At 38.5% G+C, this 23,164-nt stretch overlaps 1 protein-coding gene across 5 annotated transcripts in view; it reads right to left on the bottom strand.

Moving 5' to 3' along the window:
• Window positions 1–5,153: 5,153 nt before the first annotated feature.
• FBXW7 (F-box and WD repeat domain containing 7) overlaps window positions 5,154–23,164 on the bottom strand; it is a 115,627-nt gene continuing 97,616 nt past the window's right edge. For 4 of the 5 annotated variants that reach the window (XM_081021357.1, XM_081021358.1, XM_081021360.1 and 1 more), the window contains 7 exons: window positions 19,289–19,412; window positions 17,607–17,743; window positions 16,171–16,284; window positions 14,419–14,600; window positions 13,009–13,234; window positions 9,063–9,273; window positions 5,154–7,029 (listed from right to left, as the gene is read on the bottom strand). In XM_081021357.1, coding sequence (XP_080877483.1) covers window positions 6,761–7,029; window positions 9,063–9,273; window positions 13,009–13,234; window positions 14,419–14,600; window positions 16,171–16,284; window positions 17,607–17,743; window positions 19,289–19,412 — 1,263 coding nt within the window. In that variant the 3' untranslated portion in view covers window positions 5,154–6,760. Of the gene's footprint in view, window positions 7,030–9,062; window positions 9,274–13,008; window positions 13,235–14,418; window positions 14,601–16,170; window positions 16,285–17,606; window positions 17,744–19,288; window positions 19,413–23,164 lie in introns of those variants that run through there. The other variant, XM_081021361.1, reaches the window with a different exon arrangement.

Below are 23,164 nucleotides of genomic sequence, written 5' to 3'. Positions count from 1 at the left end.
AATTGCATTGGAAACTGTTGTTGAAGGTGATCTATAATTTAATCAACACTAAAATCAACCACTCCGTTACGTAGAGGAAGTGCAGGCGTGCAAAGAAGTATTCCAGTAGATAAAAAGAAATCAATTAGAATATATGCAAGAACCATCATTGTCATGCTGCAATGCTACCATCAATATGAATCTACCAATTTGCTCCATCTGGTCCAGTATTTGACAGACAGCAATCTATCAGGCTGAGTTCCTGCCCCATTTGTTACCTGAGATCTTTTTAACTGAAGACATGAAAAATTGACCCTGGAGCTTTCCACACAAAGCATGTGCTCTGCATTACGGAACTATGACCCATTTCTCCATATGTTAGTTAGGCTTGGCTTTGTCAAGGTTGCATCAGTATAGTCCAGAACTCAAAGCCACAATTGCTGGTCGTTGCTGCATTCTTCTCTGCCATTGAGTTACCAGGAAGGTTACTGCTAGAATTCTGCATTCCTTGTTCTGAGAAGCTATAAAAATGGTTTTGAATGAACTTCCAGGAGTGAACATAAGTTGACATATGACATAAGGGAGGACAATTCCATATTTTGCAACTGCCCTTCCCTGCCCCCCCCCCCCGGCCAATCCCTGTTTCAAGATACCTCTCCCTGGTTGATTATTCCCTCTTAGGCAAGGTAAAGAGACCGCTGACCATTAGGTCCAGTCGTGACCGACTCTGGGGTTGCAGTGCTCATCTCCCTTTATTGCCGAGGGAGCTGGCGTTTGTCTGCAAACAGCTTCCGGGTCATGTGGCCAGCATGACTAAGCCGCTTCTGGCGAACCAGAGCAGCGCACGGAAACACCGTTTACCTTCCCGCCGTAGCGCTTCCTATTTATCTACTTGCACTTTGATGTGCTTTCGAACTGCTAGGTTGGGAGGAGCAGGGACCAAGTGACGGGAGCTCACCCCGTTGCGGGGATTCGAACTGCCGACCTTCTGATTGGCAAGTCCTAGGCTCTGTGGTTTAACCCACAGCGCCACCCGTGTCCCACTTATTCCCTCTTATTGCATACCAAATTTCCTTTTTGATAGGACCTTTTAAATATTGTGCACAGGTAACATTGCACTCATTTCTCTTTCACAACCTTAATCCAACGTATGTCAAATGAAAGTAACAAGATTATAGCTCAGTCAGTAGACCATCAGACTCTCAAGATTGCTGGTTTGAGCCCCACACTGGACAAGAGATTCCTGCATTCCAGCTTTACAATTCTATGATTCTATGAAAATAATAATCAATATTAGAAACCAAGTTCACACTGAATATTAATAAATTCACTCATGATGTGGTATCACAAAATGGTGTGACAAAAATCTGCCGTAACTAGCTCATAAACCATTCATATATTAAGGAGACAAGTTTGAAAATCAGATCTGAAAAGAACCAACCCACTGAGTCACTCCGCCCATCTAAGCAAATGTATGGCAAATGTAGGGGAACAAAGGTCAGGTTCTGAGAGAATGGTCAGACAAGGCAGAAGTCAGATTCTGGCAAGTCCAGTAAAGCAGGTAGCACCCTGGATAGCTCCGAATGAGGTTAAAGCTGAAGCACCAGAGAAGGCTTCAACAAGCAGCAACACTAGCCTTAAACAGAACTACAGCTCCATCTGGGTACCTAGAAGCACCCTCAGTGACCAAAGCTTCTTTGGTTGAAGTTGTGACTGAGTTAACAGGGAATGCATCTGATAGCAAGCATATGTCAGCTGGGATTTCAGGACTGGAGCTGTTGGAGCCAAAGAACAGGAACAGGACCTTCTCAGGCCATAGAGGTCTGGGCCAAATGAAAGTGAATATTCTTAGGAAACTGGATGACATAAAGCCAATAATTTATTGTGCAGCTATTCTGGGCTCCTGAGGACTCACGCCATACAGGCAACCCTATTTATGACCACTTTTTCTATTAAGAATGAATAGTGGGGGGAAATGGGAATGGCAGAGGCGAGATGATGAACTGGAAAACAAGACTATAGATGAAGGAAGAAGTGCTACAGAGAACAAATGAAAATAAAGAAAAATGAGAGGCATATGTGCATTGTATATGCCAGAAGAGTAAGGTCTTTTAGTTCAAACACATTTAGTATTTCACTGTAGGCTGTAGCTCGTTTCTCCCTTCCCAAGCTTTGGCATCACATTACTCTGCTGGAACTTGAATAGGGGTCTGCAATGCTACTCTTGATCAGAATGACAATCCATGAATGAAAAATAGCTACATCATAGCCCCGAAAACCACTCAATCATGCATAATATATGCGACAAAATGCTTTGGTAATGGGACCGTAGACAGCTGTGCTTTGCTTTCGAGAGAAAAGAGCAACTATAGCAAGTTTAAAGTAGGCAGAATAGCAAGAACATGTCATGGATCATCACTCCGAGGCATATTTTATATATTATATAGCTAGCAGTCCATTAAAGTGCATTTTCCAACAATGAAACTTAACGGATAACATGTGGCTTAATAGGTTTGTAAAATGTATTTGGGGAACAGGGTGTGTGTGAAGGAACAACAGGCTTTAGGGCTCATGATAAAATCATCCAGACATCTCAGTGGTTACTTATAAATATGAAAGCTGTATCTCTGCACACCACTGAAATGAATATCCCAGATCAACAAACTGATAAGCGCCCTATTTTGGAGCTACTGCTACATTCCAGCTGTTTTGCCTCCTTCAAACCGTCAACATATTCCATACAAGTACTATGGTTGCTGAAATACCAGCCAACAAATGACAAAATGTCAGTATGAATGTAGACACCCACGTCAGAGATAAAAGAGGCACATTACATTCCAGTGACCTGTTGAAAAAGAAATTTGCTGGAAAGAAAGTCAAAGCATAATTGAAATTATCTTGAAGATGTCTAGCTTCTTTCCGCAGAAGTAGGCATTTTGACTGTATAGATGCCGTGCTTAGTCAGTGGGAGATCATTTTCCATACATGCCCTAGCCAGGGTGGCAATGAAGCTAAGCTAAAAGTCTTTTAAATAAGCCTTTCAGAAGCAGGATCTGTATTAGAGGTTCTGTTGTATTTTACACCATGGGGTGGCTTCCATGGAAACATAAGTATGGGAAAACAACCTCCACCTCACCCACAGCAATAAAATCAGAACTCATGCAGCAGCTAGACACACTTTTCTGGGAAACATGCTTTCTGTTAAAGAATACTGATACCTGTATCTTTTGGAAGACGGGGAAAAGGCTGGGTGGTCCTCTAGTTGAGCAAATATTTATAGTGCTTCTTGCATCTAGTGTCCAGGGATGGGGAGCTTGAGAACCTCCAGATGTTGTGCAACTCTGACTTTCTTCCCCACCCCAATCCTTATCTAAACAATAGCTATTAAATAGCCACTGATTGTATGGCACTTTCATATTTGATGGTGGCATGTAGCTCACTTAAGGTTTAGAAGAACATATACATGCCACAGGAAAACTGGACAAAAGTATGAATACATAAAGCAGTATTTGAAAGTAATGGCTGGGTGAGCAGGAGGCGTCATCTTAAAAATATTTTGTTAAAGTGAAGCTAGGACTGTGTATAACTGCATACAAAGCTGCCTTATATTGGTAGAAACACACAATGACTCAGTCTGCCTACTAACAGGCTGCCTGTTAATACTAGCAACAGGCAGCAGCTCACAAGAATCTTGGGCTGTGGTCTTTCCTAGAACTGCTATGAACGATCCATGGAAAAAATGGACAGCAGGGATCAGCTCTTGTATCTGCTGTTTGCATAGCATGGGCTCTGCTGAAGAACCACCTGATCCCGTCTTCACAAAGCAGACCTTTCTCTGTCTTTATGCAGAATGTGTATTAGTTATCTTGAAACAGACTGGTAGAGAAATGTAAGAATTTGAGACAGGGCTTTTAAATAGTGGTGGCAGCCACGGCAGAGGAAGCCGCTCGGGCGCATGGATGGGGTGAGTCACCCATGGGGCGGGGCGCACTGTGGGGCCTCCAGAGTCTGCGTGCCTCCTCCCACTCAGTGGCCCTATAGCTGGGGGGGGGGGAGGCAGCAGGCAGACCATTTGGACAGCACGGAGCCTGCGCGCGCCCAAGCCATTACGTCTCTCCCAGGAGAGACGTGTGGCTTGGGCATGCTGCAGGCACCATGGTGAGTGCCACCTGGCATTTTGTCACCCCCCTCAGTGGTGACACCTGGGGCGGCCCACACCCACCTTCCTCTGCCCCTGAGTGGCAACACCTTTATATTTCGAATGTTTCCCATAAGTGTCCAATGGAAGCTTGCACATACTTGGGATCTGTCCCTTCCATTCACCAAATTTGAATTTCCGTTTAATCAAAGAGAAAGTTGAAGAAGGAAAAGGAGGCAGAGCACAACCAAGATTTTTAGTATTACCACAAAGGCGGGACATAAAATATTCTGGGTGGAATTCAACGTAGCACTAAGAAGAGCATTCCATCAGCACAAACATTTGTGCTGGCCCAATGGAACAATCTCCCCTCTCCTCATCCTGCGCAGGCCCTCTGACTTGCCTGTAAATAGGTCTGAGATGTGGTTATAACTGCTGCTGCCGCTGCCACAAAGGCACTCTGCTCAGGTTGTTTTGTAGCCGTTTTCATTTGCAGATCCTTCTTACACAGTCTATTGCTACCTTCTTTCTCTCTCAGCTTTCCGTAGGGGCCTTTCCTGCTCCCATAGGGACATGATTTAGGAGAATGACAAATTTATGTCTTTCCGTCAATCAAAATACATAGCAAGATTAAGAATGAATTCTAATACTCTGTTCTCCATCTCAAAATTCTTCCAGAGGAAACTGTTAGAACTTCAAGAAACATGTTTGTATACAGTGCAAATTGCATTTGTTTTGCTTCTATTTTACCAGCATGCTCCAGAATAAAATCTTTGGATATTACCCCCATGTGAAATTCAGTAAGGTTCATTAAGCAAGGCAACAACCCTCAGCAAAGGAGAAAGAATAGTTGCTCTTGAGACAGTTTTCCTCACAGATTCTTAAATTTTAAGAAGTTTCTTTAAAATTGTGAAAAACAGCTGGTTAAAGACCTTTCAGTAAAATTAAACTATGATTGTTTTAAGAATCTATGTGTCTGCCAAATCCTATGCTTGATCCAAACCTAAATGACGATATTTATTGAAAGGAAGACATATTAACATGAAAAAACACATTTTATTGCACTTAAGTTATAAGAAAATAAAATTTCTAAGTGAATCAAATCATAGACACAATCCCTTTAAAGGTTGTTTTCCTCCATCCTGTCAGGTTGTTACATAACTAAAATTAACAAACTGAAATCTGATTTTAAAAAAAAAATCAGACTATAAATAAACCAAAAAGGAGGGGAGAGGGGAAACAAGATCGCCTAGGATACAGTGTTAAACCACTTTCACAGTTCAGCTTGAGTTGTGGCTCTTGGAGAATGAGGCAAACCAATTGATAATTGCATTTTTTTTTTCATGTGACAACTTTACCACAAAAACCAAATCGCTTTTGCTTGTCAGTTCCTCACCACCATAAAACTGTAACAGTCATTCTTCTCAAATTCTGTAAAACACTAAGACTGACCAGCAATTTATTTTCATTGTTGTATGTTTCTTTTTTAAAAAAACATCTTGTCAGTTTCATTATGTCTGTTTATTCCATTCACCACAGCCCTCACAAAGAAACGTTTCCCCACAGAACAGGCCGCAAGAGCTTTGTTCCAAGGAATGTGTTTTAATTTTTGCCCAGAAAAAAAAAAGAAAAGAAAGAAAAGAAAAAGCTTTGCACGCACTCTCAATTCTTTACTTGCAAGCAAACTTCACTCTAAATTGTCTGAAACTCTTCCACTCTCAGCCTCTTAGAGGCACAGTTGGCTCAAGTTTCAGTGGCAAAAAGTCTTTTTTTTATTTTCCGTAACCAAACTAGAGCAAATTTGGAATTCAGTCTGGGACTAAAACGTCACAGCAGAAAAAAAATAAAAATAATTTGCTTTTTTTCCTTTCATTTAGCAGCATAAATAAGTTTGGCCACTGGGAATACAGTACAGGGGTGGGACAACAATCCCAGAGTTGAAGACCTACTTCTAGCACCAGCATCATGTATTAAAACCATCTGAGGAATCTCCAAATTCTGGACAACTTGCCACCTCAGAGCAACTTATGCATTGAAGAGCATAGATGGAAGCAACAGTTAATAAGATCAACAGAGGCTAATACTGTGATTGACATTGGCAATGGTTGGCAAAATTAACATAAAAAAGCTGTAAAACTGTACAAAAACAATTCACAGTAAGATTTTAGCTTTTCCACACATGGAAAGGACTCTTTGCTGTCACAGATGCTCTCTTCTTTGAAAGACAATCAGTAACTAATAATGGAGGTATGAAGCTCCTTTCTAGATTTCCGTGGTAAAAGAACAGGGTTAACAAGAATCGTAACAACTTTTTAAGTTTCCACCATGCTCAACGAGCACTGAGAGGAACACACAAAAGAAATAATTGCACCTGGCTTGATTTGGAAAGTCATATTTTGCAAAGCTGCCCCCATTCAAAAGTGAAGCTTTCGATGTGATGAGACAGCAAATGCCTCTCTTGTCAGTTACAGTTCGTCAACTTTGTGTCTTCTCCTTCGTAGTCTGTAGGTCTTTAGGATCTGTTGCCCCAAGCCAACATCCTGCACCACCAAGGACAAGGGATTTTTTTTTTCCTTTTTGCAGAGGGAGGGAGGGAGGATAGAACATTATTTGCATTTCTGGACAAAATAATCTTTTCAAGCTTCACTTTATATCCACATCAAAGTCCAATACCAGCAGCTTGGTTTCCTCAGTCCCGTTCCGGCTTCCAACTGCACAAACTAGCTTCGTGTTAGAGGCTCTGATCCGCCATACCACACCTCCACTGCCTCCGCTTTCCAATGTAACCAGATTTCGGATAAATTCACCCGTTTTTAAGTCCCATAGTTTTACAGTCCCATCATCTGAGCTGGTAATTACAAAGTTCTTGTTGAACTGTAAACAGGTCACAGCACTTTGATGCTTGTTGGGACCTAAAGCAATTGAAGACAGGAAACAAGGCAAATGTCAGACAGAGGCTAGCGTGTAATCTGTTCAATAGATCAAAAACAGAAAGTAGAGGAAAATTTGCCAGTAGCCAATGAAGCAACTGAAGAAGTACTCCTCGCTTAAAAACACCTTGTCAGAGAGAAAAGGAGAGAGAAACAAATATGAAATTAACAGCTGTCATAGTGCTGCACTTTACACACCTGAGGAAAAAGCATGATATGTGGTGGCAGCTACCATGATTTCTCTTGGGCGAGAAGAAAGAGAGCACAGAAACAGAGTCATCCTAGAATGACTTGTTTAAAGCAGGCTGGCAGTGCTTGTCCATCTTATCTGAAGATGACCTTGCAAAGCTATGAAGACTGTAGAAGGAGGTGTCTATGGGGAAGGCTGTTCGTCTTTTGCCATCTGAAATCCATCCATAGTGCTTTTCCAACTAGGGGAAAACAATGCATCCCTGTGGCAGTTGTGTGAGTCATTCTTTCATGTAGCAGAGAGGAGAATAGAGCAGTGTGTGGTGAGTTCTTGATTTTTATTTGCAAGACTGCCTTCTTAATGACATTTTCTCATCAACCCACATGAATAACCAAACTTTAACGAAAGGTTCCAGTCTGAGAATAATAATAAGCGTATTTGGCTTAACTGCATGATGGACTTTCCATAATAACTTACGGATAAAAGCCTGTAAAGACCATATTTCAAATCTGATGGTATGTTTAAAAAACCAGACTCTTATTTTTAAAGACTTGTTTTGAAAAGAATATGCCTACATATCTATGCATATATGTCCATGCAATAAACAAAAGAAACGCTAACATTTTTCTTTCCGTCCCCCACTCTTCACCTTTTTAAATGCCACACGTACTCTGAAATCATTCTTTTTGATTTATATGAATAGGCAGCGTGTTCTTATGTACTGTCTGCCTTTCCAATTAACCTCCAGCCACTAGAATGTCTCAATAACCTCCGAATGAAAATAATGAGTTGCTGTTTTAATGACTGCATTTTTTCAGATTAATGTGGTTTATTAGAGTAAATAAATTAGATTAAATAACCTGAACAAATTTTCAACTGTCTCAGACTGTTTTCTTCAGCAATAAATATTTCTACTAGATCAGTGCATAACCACCGACAGTCAGTTCATAGAAAAATGATGCCCAAGGACAAAGAGGGAGAATGTGTCTGATTCTGGAGCTTTGTTTTTCTTGCTTTATTTTATTTGTTAAAATTTATGTTCCTTTCTTTTCTTCAAAGTACTAGGTACTCATTTAGAACACAGCTTGGCTAAATGTACAATTGAAGCACTTCTCTAGTGTTAATTTTATCCTGTAGAATACTTCAGTTTTAATTATGCAACATGGCCAGTTGGTCTTTTTCCAGAGAAAGGTTCCAAGACATGCAGACATTCTGCACCTGCAACATGTCATTTGAAAGCCCAGGGCATAATATCCTGGTCAGAAACTAATTCCATAGGAAAACCACATTTGGAAAGAACTGAGGGAGGGGTGGAATCAAAGTGACCCATTGCAGAGTCAAAGTACCTTTTCTACCTTTTGGGTGGCAACTTAGGGTTTGGGCAGAAAGCACTCCAGAATGCTTCACTGCCATAGATGGGCAATTATAAATTCAGACAGGATGCTTATGGGTGTCAAAATTCCTATGACTTCTCTCTCAATGGCTAAGTATTTAATTGCTTAGGAAAAACTAGTTCCTTCCTCTTTGCTATTATAGCATATCTGACTGCCATTTATTATACTTTTCTTGCCAACGAAAAGAAACTATTACAACAGAACAAATCATTCAACGATATCAAGCGAGAACAGCAGAAATAGAGATGGAAAATGCAAAAGTGAGTATTTCCCCCCCATATTCATTTCCCATCAGCAGATGAGCCTATCCTCTTCATTGTATTCAGATCTTAAGCATGTGTTCAATTTATAACTGCATGTGTAGAGTCATGAATACTGCGTTGTCCTGTGAGAATTTTACATTTAGTTCCATAAGACCATGAGAAGCTTACCTTGCAACGTTTGTAAACACTGTCCTGTTTTGATATCCCAGATTTTGACTGTAGAATCTGCATTCCCAGAGACAAGAATGTTGTCCTTGAGTTCCATCCCACTTGTTAACGACTGGTGGCCTGTTAATGTGTGAATGCAGTTTCCGGTCTCTACATCCCAAACTCTGATTGAAGTGTCAAGAGACCCACTCACCACGTGGATACCATCAAACTAAGGGGGGAAATGTGAACTAAATTAATATATTTTTATTGTTTAAAAAAATCTGTAAACACTGATTATGTTTACTTCTACAGTCCCATACATAGCTAGATATGTAATAATAATAAGGCTCAGGGCGGCTAACACCAGGTATAAAAACAATTGATTAAAACACAACATTAAAATGCAGCCTCATTTCAGTAGAAACTCAAATCAAAAACTTTTTGGGGATAAGCATTTCTGATATACTTTCAGAAACAGTAAGATCATTTCAGATTGCTCACTGCTGCCTAAATCCAGTTTCTCTGGTTTAATTTCTTGATATCCAAATATAGGCTACACCGTGACTCAAATTGCTCAAGGAACTACTCCACATGTACCTGGAACAAGTGACTATGGCCAAACTAGCCGGAACCTTACTTACAGATACACAAGGGTTTCCCTAAATCACAAAGATGATCTGTAATATGTCCCACTTCACTTTCAAAGAGAAAAGGGCTAATCCAGAGCATGTTTCATTACATCCTTGTATATTATTTTAATATTACCTGTTAATGCTGTGTATTAAAAAAAACATTATTTTAATACAGATGCAAGCTTTGATTGGTTTAAATTTCCAGCTTGATCAACCAAATATATCTTGTCCTTGCCTAATAACAAATTAAGATTGAAAGGCATACAGCAACAGCAGGAACAGCCCCCACTTCCCCCAAAAAGAATCCCTAAAAATCTGGCATTCACCCCAAAATACAGACTGCTGAGAACCACAAGGAATTGAAGCATACAGTGATGAGTTAAAATGTCAATACATCTTAAAATGATGAAATATTAATATTTCTAATATCATGCTTATTACCTTAATAGGAAATATTTTACATTAATAACCATCGAACAGATGGAACAATTAAATATGGTGCTCTCATCTAGTAATCAAAGCTTTGATTAAATTGTTACTTAATTCTGTTCTCCATTCAATCCTCTCAAAGAAGCAATTAAAGTGAAGTTATATCAAAAAGCAAATTTATTGGCAATGAGAAATATCCTCGTCAAACTCAAGAGAAGAACCTAAAGGTTTCCTTCCTCTGTGAGAAGGCAGGCCTTTGCAGCCTTTAGATTCAAGATGATGTTTTCATTTATTCTTACACTACCAATGATGAAAGGATGGGCTGTTGTAGATTATAATTATAATTTGAAGGTTCTTATATGCGTCACATGATTAAAGTGGTACATCTGTAAATGCACAGGTTTTCATATGTAGCAAAGCAACTTAAAGCAGTCAGACTACAGTGTTCAAATAAACTCTATTTCCCCAAGGCAGTAGCAAAGAGGGGTAAAACTCATTCCGCACATGAGTTAAACTCATCTTGTACTTATGGAGGGCCTACAGGATTATTTACTCATTATATATAATGTGCATGTAAGTCTAGTCCAGGAGTTCTAGCATATCTAAGAATAGCTGTTTATTCTTCTGCTTAAGCTTTTTCAATCCATACAATGCTAGAGTACCAGTAGGCAAGCTAAAAGACCACCTCTGAAATTCAAGAGTGATGAAAGGCATGACCAAGCAATTTATCAGATGAAATGAACTTATCTGTATCAATTAAGCTTTATTCTATTTATCTTTTAAATTGTGCTAATTTTTTTTACAGTTTTATATATATAATTAAGTTTTTGGCCTGCAATTCTTTTTAGTATACCCATCAATGATATATACAGCAATCATCAAAACCACTTACAATCCTTTTTTAAAGTATTTTCATTGAATTTTCAATTATCCTAATTTAATACGGTCCATTTAGAACACTGGATACTACTTTAACTCTGTTTTAGTAACACCAAGTTAATTAACAGATGGACCGCATTTGTTTAATTTTTCATATATTACGTTTTTATCCTACGCTTCTTTTAAGGAGTAAAACTGCACATGTGCTCTTATTCCCACCCCCACCCCTTTCATTTTATCCTTACCAACAAGTGAGTTTTATGCTTAAGTGTGGGCTGTAACCTAGATCTTCCCGGATAAATTTCACAGCACAATTTAGCCACTAAACCGCATTGACTCTCAAGGAACCAAGTGTTCATTGAACCAATGCAGCATCCATGTCTAAGGAAAAGAAAAACTGCACAATTTGACACAGTTCATTTAAAAAGCCTCAACAATGCAACCTCACAAGTGATTCACCAAGTCTCACTCTCCCCGACACATCAGAATCAGAGAAACACTGTAAATTTAGCCTTCCTTTTTTGTCCTTTTTTGCAATATTTCTCCATCTTATATATGGTGCACCTTGATCTATTTTAAGTTGAAATAACTATGACCCAAAAGATTCAATTAGAACATATCATGCAAATTAATGATGTTATACATACATTAAACATTTTAGCAGAAATTTTATTTTAAGCATGTGTGTGAGGCAAGGAAAACAATTAACATAAAATTCCTATAACTCAACTTTTTATAATTACCAAATGAACTATTTCAATGCTTTGTGTATAGGTTTCACTAGAAGTATTGAGCTCCAGTTTATTTAAATGCCAGCAGCACAATTTATTTGGAGAAAACTTATTTTCATGGTTGGTGCAACACTGCACTATACCAACAAAAATAGCTCTTTATATTTTCCACATCCTGGCTCTAATAATACCTGAATTCACTCTTTTATACCACACCATAACAAGCTAAAATGGCAAAGACAGCTATTTGGTCGACTTAAATACAGGTCATTAATAGATTTCTATTCCTTCCTTCACTGACATTTATCATCACTCTGTTTAGAGGATGTTCTACAAAGTCAAGCACCAGAATATTCTAAAGATGAATTAGCAGATAAAAATGTTCTCTGGTTTACTGGTTCTACTATCTAGAAACACCATGCTAACAGTGGATCAAATCAAACCTTCTCCCCAACCTAGTTAATAACCAATATTAGTTGCATGGACAATGTGCCATTTATTTGAGCTGAATTGAAGGTGCTGGTACTAACCTAAATGGTTAAATGCCTAAATGGTTAGGGCCAAAGGTGCCATCCAGAGTATATCTCGCAATGCATTATGATAATATGGTGGCGCCATGCTCAGTGAGACTGACCTCTACAAGGAGCAGAATCATTTTGGCAATGAAACCTCCATTACCTATGGAATACTGTCCCCTTTGCTGCCTGTATAATTTTTTTTCCCATAAGGAAGTATATTAAAACTTCTTATTCAGTTAATCCTGAATCTGTGTTCTATTTTAATTATTTAAAATATTTTATAAATTGCCTTTCTGCCCCAAAGTAATATTAAACATTAAAAAAAGCAATAACTACCAAAATTAAAAGTAAACGGAACCATCACTGAAACAAAACCAGAGTGTGGTTTTGTTGTAGAGTTTGGTAATGGATAATTTTGGATTGGTTTGTATGATTGCAAGTGCTCCCTTATGGGAAGAAAGACAGGTTTTAAATGAATGAAATGTAAGATAAATGTGGATACAGTTGACCTTTCCTACAATGCAAGCGAAGATTGGTACGAAAGTTGCTCTCACAGCATTGTAGGAACACATTGTCAAGCTCTCTTTATTTAAAGCTTATAATGTAATTAAGAGGACTAGAGAGACAAAGGACGGAAGAGAAAGGAAACCAAGGATGCATAGAACATGGTTCACTTTTATTATTTGCTGGCTACTCAGCAAATATTCCATTCGGCGTCCATAACTATTAGTGGAAAACTGAAGGACACTTATAGCACCAGATGCAGTATGCTTACCTGTAATGAATAGACTCTATTAGTATGCCCTTGCAAGGTGTGTAGACAGGTTTCAGTTTCTGGATCCCATACTTTGACCATGAAATCATATGCTCCACTAACAACCCTCCTGCCATCATATTGTACACACCGGACTGCAGCTACGTGACCCATCAGAACATGTAAACACTGGCCTGTCTCTATGTCCCAAACTCTCAGGGTAGCATCTCGAGACCCACTGACAACTCTAGGAGGGGAAAAAAAAAGAAAAACAAAAGCTGCATTTAGTTTTATGTGGCCATTTTAATTGTATTTAGTTCAGACGGCTACCTAAATAAGTTCTATGTATAAAAGCAGGTAATTAACCCATTCCTATTGACAGACACAGTGGCTACAACCGTTGCTTCTGAAACCTTGGCACCAGATTTTAAGACTGAAAAATATAAGCAAGCTTGGTTTTCTAATGCCACACCTCATAACATATTTGACAGCCTTATCCTCACCAGCAGCAAGCTGTTAGTAGCTTTGGGTCAACGAACCTATGTTTACCCTCTGAGAATGTTAGAAATGAAGTGCACCTGCTAATGTCCTTGAAGCAACATTAGTTTTAACCTACTAATGTGGACCCGGACTTTAAAGATGTCTTTCCCCTTTAGCACTTCTCCTTAACTGGTACAGAATAATCAGCCTATGAAGATTACAGGTTCATGAACTACCCCAGTTCAAAACTATAAGCATGTGTCAGGTGTCTTTTAATAATAGGTTTGCAATTGATATTTTAATATTCTTTTTAAAGCAAAATTGCATCTGGAAGTTATCTTTAGTTCTCCCCTTTTCCGCTTAAAAGTTTTGCTCTATTTCTGTTTTAAGACCTGGACTTAGAAGCTACAACTCTGTCTACTTTTGATGCAAGAAATTCAGTGTTAAAAAGGCAATTATCAAACTGAGCGAAAACTTAAAGTAATGTTTAGACAAGCAGAGAAAGAAAGAGCCTTTCCTTTTGTCAGCTAAAGTGAGGTGATTTTACCACACTAACAAGTAGGATGGCTATAAAAGAAAAGAGGCTATTAGTAGAAAACAATTATCTGATTACATGATTAAATATCCACCTTGTGGTTCTATTCCTGCACTTTTCAGGTCTTCTCCCCCTTTTCTCCTTTGCAAAGTTTTCTATGTGATTGGGTGTTTTTTTCTACAATTGTGCATAAAAACTCATTACAAATGTAAGGATTATTCATTCATTATTTATTTCAGATTGTATTAATAGATTTATATTAAAATATTAATTTTTTGCAATTAAATTTTTGAAGCTTATATAAGTTTCATTGATGTAGTTGTCTGTTCCAACTGAAACTTAATTAAGCTTGATTTAATGTAAAGTACAGGAAAGCTGAAGAAGTAATCAAATTACAATTGTTGATAAACAGTTACCTTTTTTCATGCAGGTGCATGCAACGCACAGTTGAGGTATGCCCATATAATGTATGTATACACTCTCCGGTCTCTGCATTCCACACTTTAAGGGTTCGGTCTGTAGATCCACTGATGATTATATTGTCCCTCATTTGTGATGACCAAACTCCACCTGTATGTCCAACAAGTGTTCTTAGACACTGAAAGCAAGCATTTGTCATGGTTACCATTTAGATGAAGAGGACAGATGACAAAAGATAGATGAATTTACCCAACTCTTCATACATATTTCACACAATGATGTGCTATAATTTGTTACAAAGCTACTATACTGGCAGGCAAGTGATTATATCATAATTCAAATGCAGCAGCATTGCATTTATAAATGGGAGGGGGGAGTGTCTCACTTTCCCCCATCCCCACACTGAAAAATGTAAGTCCTATGTGGATTTGTAAATTTTACATGAGGCAATACCTTTCATGTCAGGATTTTAGTGAATGGAAAAAGCAGGAAAAAGCACAGTCAGTCCCCAACCCTCCTTCCCAACTTCAACTGGATTGTAAGCCACAACTTTGAAGTTGTAGAGGGATAACCATGGCAACTGTACTGAGCTTCTAAAGTCCTCTGTAGTGCAGCTCCAAGCATGGACTGTGGGGAGGGAAGATGGGCACTGCCCCTGACTTCAAGCAGAAGTACAGATAAAGATCAGAGACCAGCAGCCTAATCCTAATCCTAGATGTATTAACTTCCAGTAAGTATACCAGTAATAGGTAGCATCTGCTGTTGAAGCCTACACAGCAGCACTGTGCTTTGACTCCAATGGGAGTTCGTCCCATTGGACACTGTAGACATTAACTGGATCGTAGTGAAGGGGAAAGTGGGGTTCTGGAAACCACTATCAAGGACAGCCATTATTTGTGACATCTGTTCTCAGTGAATTCTACTGAATGACTTTCAAGCTTTATTTTAAGTCTAATTCAATGCCAGTGTTTAACAAAAGTCTTACATTTGTTACTGAAGTTGCTCTATATGCCATTTGGAATATGAGAAAACCAGCTTAGATAAAGGATTGCTAACAAATTACCATTGATAACATTGGATTCATATAAAAGAATACAAGACAGACAGAGAAACATTTAAAAACATGATACATGTTGGTAAAATATACATCAGACACAGAAATGATACACATATATTGATATTTACTGGAAAACATGTGGCAAATAATTCCATAGCAAAATTACTGTCAAAGAACTACCATTTATTTCTAATGGTGTATGAGTTGTGACTCTGGTAGAGCACACAAAGTAACTTATAAAAATACAAGTTTTTATGAAAAAATCAAATAACATTTTCAATAGGACAAAGTGCATTTGAAACTATCATAGTTTAAAAGGTAAATAAATGTAAGAATACTACAAAAATATCCTGACATATAATAATTATGAGTTGGATTCAGTAAACTGGGAGCCAAAGGAAGAGAATCTATGTTGCTGTTCTGCAAACATGTGCAGTAGAGTTCACGCAGTGCTGAGACAGTAAATTCTGTAGCATTTCTCAACCACCCAAAAGAATTACTAGCCAGTTTGAATTAACACTCAGTGGCCCAGCTCAGACATTAACTGGGATCTCTAGTTTAAAACAAACCATAATTCAGTTTCAGAATGGGAGAGGAAGTAGCATGCAGCTAATGTAGGTCTGATCAGGAAAAATTCTGTCAACATATTTAGGATGAATTTGATTAGAACACAATTAACAATTTGGCTTACCTTTCCTGTAACTGCCGACCAAACCTTTAATGTATTATCATCAGAGCCACTCACTATTCGGTTGCCACAGAACTGTAGACAAGTGATCACATGATCATCATGACCTTTGAGCACCTGGCAATATAGAAGAATTTACATATACTTCACTACTACTCATGTATAGAAAATAAAGGTTGGATTCTTATAATTTTTTGCATGGACAAGTAGCTACCGACTCTTAACACCTTAACATCCACCTTAACATCATCTCCTACTACTGGAAAGGCCAAAAGCACAATCCCTGTAGCAACTATTTACATATCAAAAGGCTTGATAGTATTTGATTCATAGGCTGGTGAATGATATGTTCTGGACAGTCCATATCATTTCTGGGAAGCAGTAAGGCACCAGCTGTAGTTCTTTCTTCTTCCTAGAACATGCTTGCAGCAATCTCCTGCGGTTTCCAAACAATGATAGATGCTGCATTTTTAATCTGCCTTAGTTAAATATTCTCATGGTGGTTAGAATTACTTAGTGCTTAATCTCTAAGGCATTAAAAAAAGTTTCACAAAACCATGACTAACCATAATACTATTGGATAAGTATTAATATATAGCCCCACCTAGGTTTGTTAGCACAAACTAAATTGTAGTAAGTCGTGTTAGTGCCTTGGCACTTAGTTTGATTGGAGGAAGGAGTTGAACTCTTTGTACAATATGAAAGAAGACACAAAACCTTTCATCAAATCAGGTATTACATTGTGTATGTTGGAAATCACTTCATTTTATAATGCAAATAATGAAATACGTGTCATTGTGATGCATGGACAGGATAGTGAGAGTCTTATGTATTTGCAGGATCCCCAAGTGGGGTGCAATGTGTCACAGTGTGCAGAGTGCTGCACTTTCTATGGGGCTCCTAAAGGCTTGAGGAGACCACTGGATTATAATATAAACCTGCACACTACTCCAACACAGTGATTTCTGTGCAAGTTTCCCCTGCCTTTCAGACTATTTACTGAGTTCATTGGGTTCTGCATTGCTGGAGGTTGGACTAGATGATGCTCAGAGTCCCTTCCAATTCTATAACGCTATGATTCTTGGTGACTGCATAAAATAGCAGAGATACGATTCAAATGATGGATATATCAAAGGATGGGGTCATATAGGATATGTAAGCACATGCATTCAATGAATCTGGATCATATAGCCACCTAATGTTCTAAGAATAGGCAACACCCCAATAAACACTCAATTTTATGTGTTAAAACACTTATGGCTATGACAAAAGATAATGGTGAAATGCAACAAATGCTAAAACTTGAAGAGATTGAAAGTTCTTTTTTAAAAGTTTTGGTGTCTTTTAAAAATGTCAAACAATTTGGCTACTATTAAATAAGAATAAGCCCCAATCCAACTTAATTCATTATATATTGTTCTTTGTTCAAAGATGGTTACCTTAGGAGATTTAAGTTCTCCTCGCCGCCAGTTAGTATCAATTCTGTGCTGTCTGATGTAAGCACTTTTCCATGGACTATGAATAAAGCCTGGTTTTATTACTTTTCTCCTCTTGATATGTAATGGTTCATCAATTCCTATATTAAAACCAAAAATCAGAAACAGGCAACAAATGTCAGTTTCCTTTCTCTCACACCCTTCCTTCCAAGTGAATGAAAATATTAGCAACTTTGCTATACGCTAACATTACATCCCAGCTGATAACACTCTCCAAATCTGTTCTGTACTTTAATCCAGCCTTTCCCAGCCTGGTGCCCTCCAGATGTTTTAAGCTGTAACTCCCATCAGCCTCAGCCAGTATGGACAATGGGCAGGGCTAACAGGATGTCCAAAATATCTGCTGGGCACCAGGTTGGCAGAAGGTGCTTTCACCAATATTCATTGCCCTTTTAAGTATCTATCTAAAAAGCCTATACTGGAGTATCTATCCACATATCCTCACCAATTCAATCCCATCATCTCTTCTTAAATATCAGCTGTTACATCTCAAAACTCCATTTTATTCAAAGATTATCAATCATATATTGGTTTCATTTTCAAGTCTTCCATAGTTCTAAGATTTGTTTTCTTGAGATCAGCAGACTGTTTCTTGCTGCTTATGTCTGCTAAACTAACCCAGATTTAGTGTAGCATCTCATACTACTTATTTAATTATTTCCTTTGGGCACCTGGATTCAGAATTTTATGCCACCGACACTAATTATTTTTTCAAAAGTCTCTTAAGTGCTTAAAAGCACTGTTTCTGCCAAAGGTTTTGTATATCCCAGCTCAATGATTCTGTGATCTCTTTCATTCATTCATATTACAAAGATAGTCTTAGGTTCTGTGTTATCCTCTCTATCTTTACCCTCTGGTGCATCTCATTACTAGCTTGAAACTCTGGTTGCTGGAACATGTGGATAAACACCCACCTCTTGGAGTCTGTTTGTTCTCTAGCCATTTGATCTCACAATCCTAGCAATAAGTACCAACATCCTTTTTTTTATGTACAGAGAAAGCTGCTCCAATTTCATCCACTTGGTCAGCCTTTAACACAACAGCCAGGTTTCACATCTGGAGAGTCTTTCTTAAACTTATATTTTCTCCAGGGAAAAACAACAACAAGCAAGAGCTTATTTTTGTAAGTTGCCTTGAAGTAGTTTCACAAAAGTATATGGTAGAAAGGCAGTGAATTTAATTAACACTGGCTTTCTGATTTGTTTAGGCACCTTTGAAAATTCTTACCTAACCAGATTGTGCAATTGATAAGAAACCACTAAAATAACCACTTCTTGCTTTCCTTCAAGGGATTATTGGCTAAGAACACAAAAAACTGCCAAACAGAAGTTTTGCTTGCACTTGATAGGCTTCACCTTCTGAGTTTTTTGAACCCACTATTTCTATTGGATTTAAAACAATTCTGCTTCCTAACCTTTACAGTTAATTAATTTATGCAAAGTATAGTTAATTTAGCCTGCAACTGACACATATATGGATTTTTATTGCTGGTGAAGATACACGTACCACACAGACCAAGCACAATGTACAAAACATGTTGAATTGTTTTTCCATAAAGGACGTTGAAAAATCTTATTAAAAAAACACAACTTTAATGATTGAATTAATAGTTTAATGACATTTACCCTCCTCTCTGCACTTCTCTCTCCACAGAAGATTGTCTTCTGCCAGAATTCTCCAGTATCGACATGTCTGTGCTGCCTGCAGCAGGTCCTTGGGTTCCAGGAATGAAAGCACATACAGAGCCAACTTAAAAGAAGAAGAAAAGAAGAAGCAGAGATTAAACTCATTCTGGTTGCTGTACTTCAGGGAATGTACCGTGTCTTGTATTTTCATATAGCCAAAGATTATCATAAGCACAGTGGATGCATTAGTAGAACAGACTGCTAAAATCAGAGAAGCCAAGACAGAAGGATGATCTATTAAGACATACTAGTGGGGTCATAAATACCACGTGAATTGATAATTTAGTTTAACGCAATGGCTTTGGAAAACAAAGTTTTCCGAGAAAGGCAAGCAAAACAGTAACTGCATAATACTTGTTTAACCTGTGTGACAAGGGTGTACCAGTATTCTCTGTAGCTGGATATATGAAGCAAGTGATCAAAGGTACATGGTCCAGTTACAGGAAAAAAGAGCAGGATAAATTAGAAGACTTCAAGAAAATGGAAAGACTGTCCCTACTTCAGCAGTCTAACATGGATTTCCCATGGATTTTAAAGTTTCAAGCAGCCTACCGGGTTGAGGGGTGGTAGTCTGATTTGGGAGGAAGTGTTTAACTGCACATCCTCCACAGCTCCACAGTGGTGGAAAGGGGTTAAGCACTTCCCCCTCTCGAATGTCTCCTGCAATCCCCTTTGCTAAGACTTAGAAAAATGTGTGTGCTGAGGTGGAGGAAGAAATGAGAGAATCACCTTTCACTTGTTTTGCTGCCTACTGGCCACAAGGAACAGTCGGCAGGTAGCTGCCTGAGAAACTCTGAAAATGTGGAGGTGGGGGGGGGGGAATGTGGGAATCTCCCATTGCTGCTGCATTTGTTTTGCTGCCTGCTGGTATATGAAGAAGGCAGCTGCTTGAGAGGGCTCTCAGCTGAATATGGGGGTGGGTGGAGGATACGGCAACCCTTTCTTCTTTTCTGCTGCATGCCCTACAGCAAGGATTGTTCTGAAGTTGTTGGGCAGAGAGGCCCAGGGCAGAGGCATCATAATGACAACCTTGTTCCTGGCTGACATCAAGCAGACACCTCTCTTGTACTCTTTCTACAGTGCCTGCTTAAAGCATATTTGTTTAGGCAAGTCTATCCAGACATATAGAAGTTGGAATGTTTTAATCTTTTACTGTTTATTTTAATTCTTTTTAAATGTTTTGAATTGTTTTTAGCTGTTTTAATCAATAATTTTAATATTTCTTGTAAACTGCTTAGAATCAAATGGTATAGAAATTTCGTTAAACAAATGGCAATTAGATAAATAAAATCAGTTTCAAATCCAATAATATTATATTGTTAATCTTAATTATTTTATAAATTAAGGAAATTAAGGTAGCTTGAATACAGACAGTACAAACTGGATACATACATAAAAAGGCAAGACAGAGTGGTGATCATTACATAGTAGAATGGCCACTTTCCCATTGTCTCTCCCCGCCCCCCCAAAAAATCTGTTAATTGGCTAGCATCCTCTTTCACAGCATTTCTTTGGAAATGTTCATCATGGCAACACTGTGTTTTCTTTTGCTTCAGTGGAGGCCAATTTAAAAATGAGAGTGCATTGTTTTTGAGCAGTTTTTCATACTGCAGTTTAAAAAGTAACGTTTGATATCAAAGAATGGTGTACAGTCAAACCTTGGTTCCTAAACAGCTCTATTTTGGAACGTTTTGGCTCCTGAATGCCGAAAACACGGAAGTGTTCCGGTTTTCAAATGTTTTTCAGAAGCCGAATGTCCGACACGGCTTCCGCTTGAGCACAGGAAACTCCTGCAGCCAAACAGAAGTAATGCCTCTGTTTTCGAACATTTCGGAAGCCGATCGGCCTTCCGGAACAGATTACATTTGACAACCAAAGTTTGGGATGGATAGGAGTAATAAAAAAGGTAGGAGCGTGATATAAAAACCACACAATTATTTCACAAGTCTCAATTTATGAGTGCTGTACAAGAGATTCATAATCTAATGCATGTTAGGAAAAAATGGGAAGTGGAAAGGGACACAATAAAAGGGAAAGATTAGATGATGTTTAAAGGTCTTAGGCGGGGGGCAATAACATGGTGGTTGTTAAAAGTAGTCATACAACCCCAGCCTTTAGGATATCAGAACCATTGCAGTAGCTGATACTGTTCCTCAAATGGCCTAATATTTCCCCGCAGTTTAAATCTAATGCCTTTGTGTGCCCTGAGGCTTCTTATAGGCATAGTCACATGGTGCATCTGCTCCTCCTGTAGTTGATAAAATCAAGGCTTCCTTTGTAAACACATGACAGCCACTCTTCCCATGGAGGGATTTTAAACAGACTCTTTATCTTAGGAATAAAGGGCTTTATATACCTAAACATTTGTTTGATAACTAAAATCAACAACTGAGGAGCTAGACAATTGTGAAAGAGAGAGAAAATGTCAAAAGAGGCAAAAGATTTATACAATCTAAAGAGAAACCAGAGTATAAAATAAAGATGTCACAGCAAAAACAAACTCAAAAACCCAACAACCACGGGGTGCAAACAGCAATTCTTCTCTAGCTAAGAAATGATAAATAATTTAAATTACTGGTTTTCTATCTTATTTCACTGCATTTTTCATGAAAGAAGTGTAACAATTCATAAAATAAATGGTACTCCTATGTGATTATTATTATTTTTTGAAAGACTGCTCAAAAAACTAAGACTAGGGGGGCAATCATTTCAGAAGGAGTGTAGATGGGTCAGAAATCAAGTTTTGAAATTTTACCTGGGCCGGTTACATACAGACCCAAAGATTCTCAAATTTTGGATGAGACTGAGCATGCTCAGGAAGCATCCATCAGCAGTCAGATGCATGGAGATTCTAGTGTCCAAGGTCTCCTTGGCCAAAAGACAATTAAAAGCTGCCACTGTGATCTGGAGGGCTTGTAAAGGACACTTCTGAGCATACTTATGAACACGCAAGCCTTAAGAAAGAAGTGTATAAGACCTCTGCTGCTGCCAGCTACTTGTTGCCTGCTCTTCATAATAAAAAAATTGCTTAGGAAAAGAGTGTTGGCGACTGAGTTCTCCTAGGCTTAAACTTCCAAAGCTCTCTCAGGCTGCCCTCATAAGTACACTTACTTATCCAGAAGTAGATCCCACTGAACACAGTGGCACTTACTTTGCATAAAATGCAAAGAGGAAAGTACCCTGAGCTCAGAAATGACACTGAGCTAATTACAAGGTAAGCTGGGAGCAGGGGGAGAAAAACAGAAAATAGAACCAGCACAAAGAAACCGCAGGCAAGTCAAGATTTCAACGTATGTATAAGGTAAGTAGCTACAACAGAAACAGTACCCATAGAAAGAAACAATGTAAAAAACTATTATGTTTCACAAACAGATAGCTCAGTTAGTTAGAGCGTGGTGCTGACAACGCCCAAGTTGCAGGTTCAATCCCCGTAAGGGACAGCTGCATATTCCTGCATTGCAGGAGGCTAGACTAGATGATCCTTCCAATTATGATTCTATGAAAACCACTGTTGTGCTTCTATGAGATTATGAGGATTTTAAGGAAATATACAATATTACTATTACAGTTTATTACCCATTAAAAATTGTTTAAAACAGTTTATATTACAGGAATAAGGTGGGTCCTAAATATTCACATATACTGTATTACATTGTACTTAAAAAATGGAAACCATCAAACAAAACCGGGGGGGGGGGGGGAATTCTGCCACAAAAAGCTACGCAAAATGCGGTGGATTTAATAAGCATGAGGGGATGCCAGTCATGCCGGGAAAGAACTCTTAGTGATTCTTCTCAACTCCTTTCCAGTCATATA

Source organism: Podarcis pityusensis (genome assembly GCF_964106645.2).
Source record: "Podarcis pityusensis genome assembly, chromosome: 9".
Lineage (NCBI taxonomy): Eukaryota > Metazoa > Chordata > Lepidosauria > Squamata > Lacertidae > Podarcis > Podarcis pityusensis.
The sequence above is the reverse complement of the archived record's forward strand: the minus strand, read 5'-3'. Positions and strand labels throughout refer to the sequence as shown.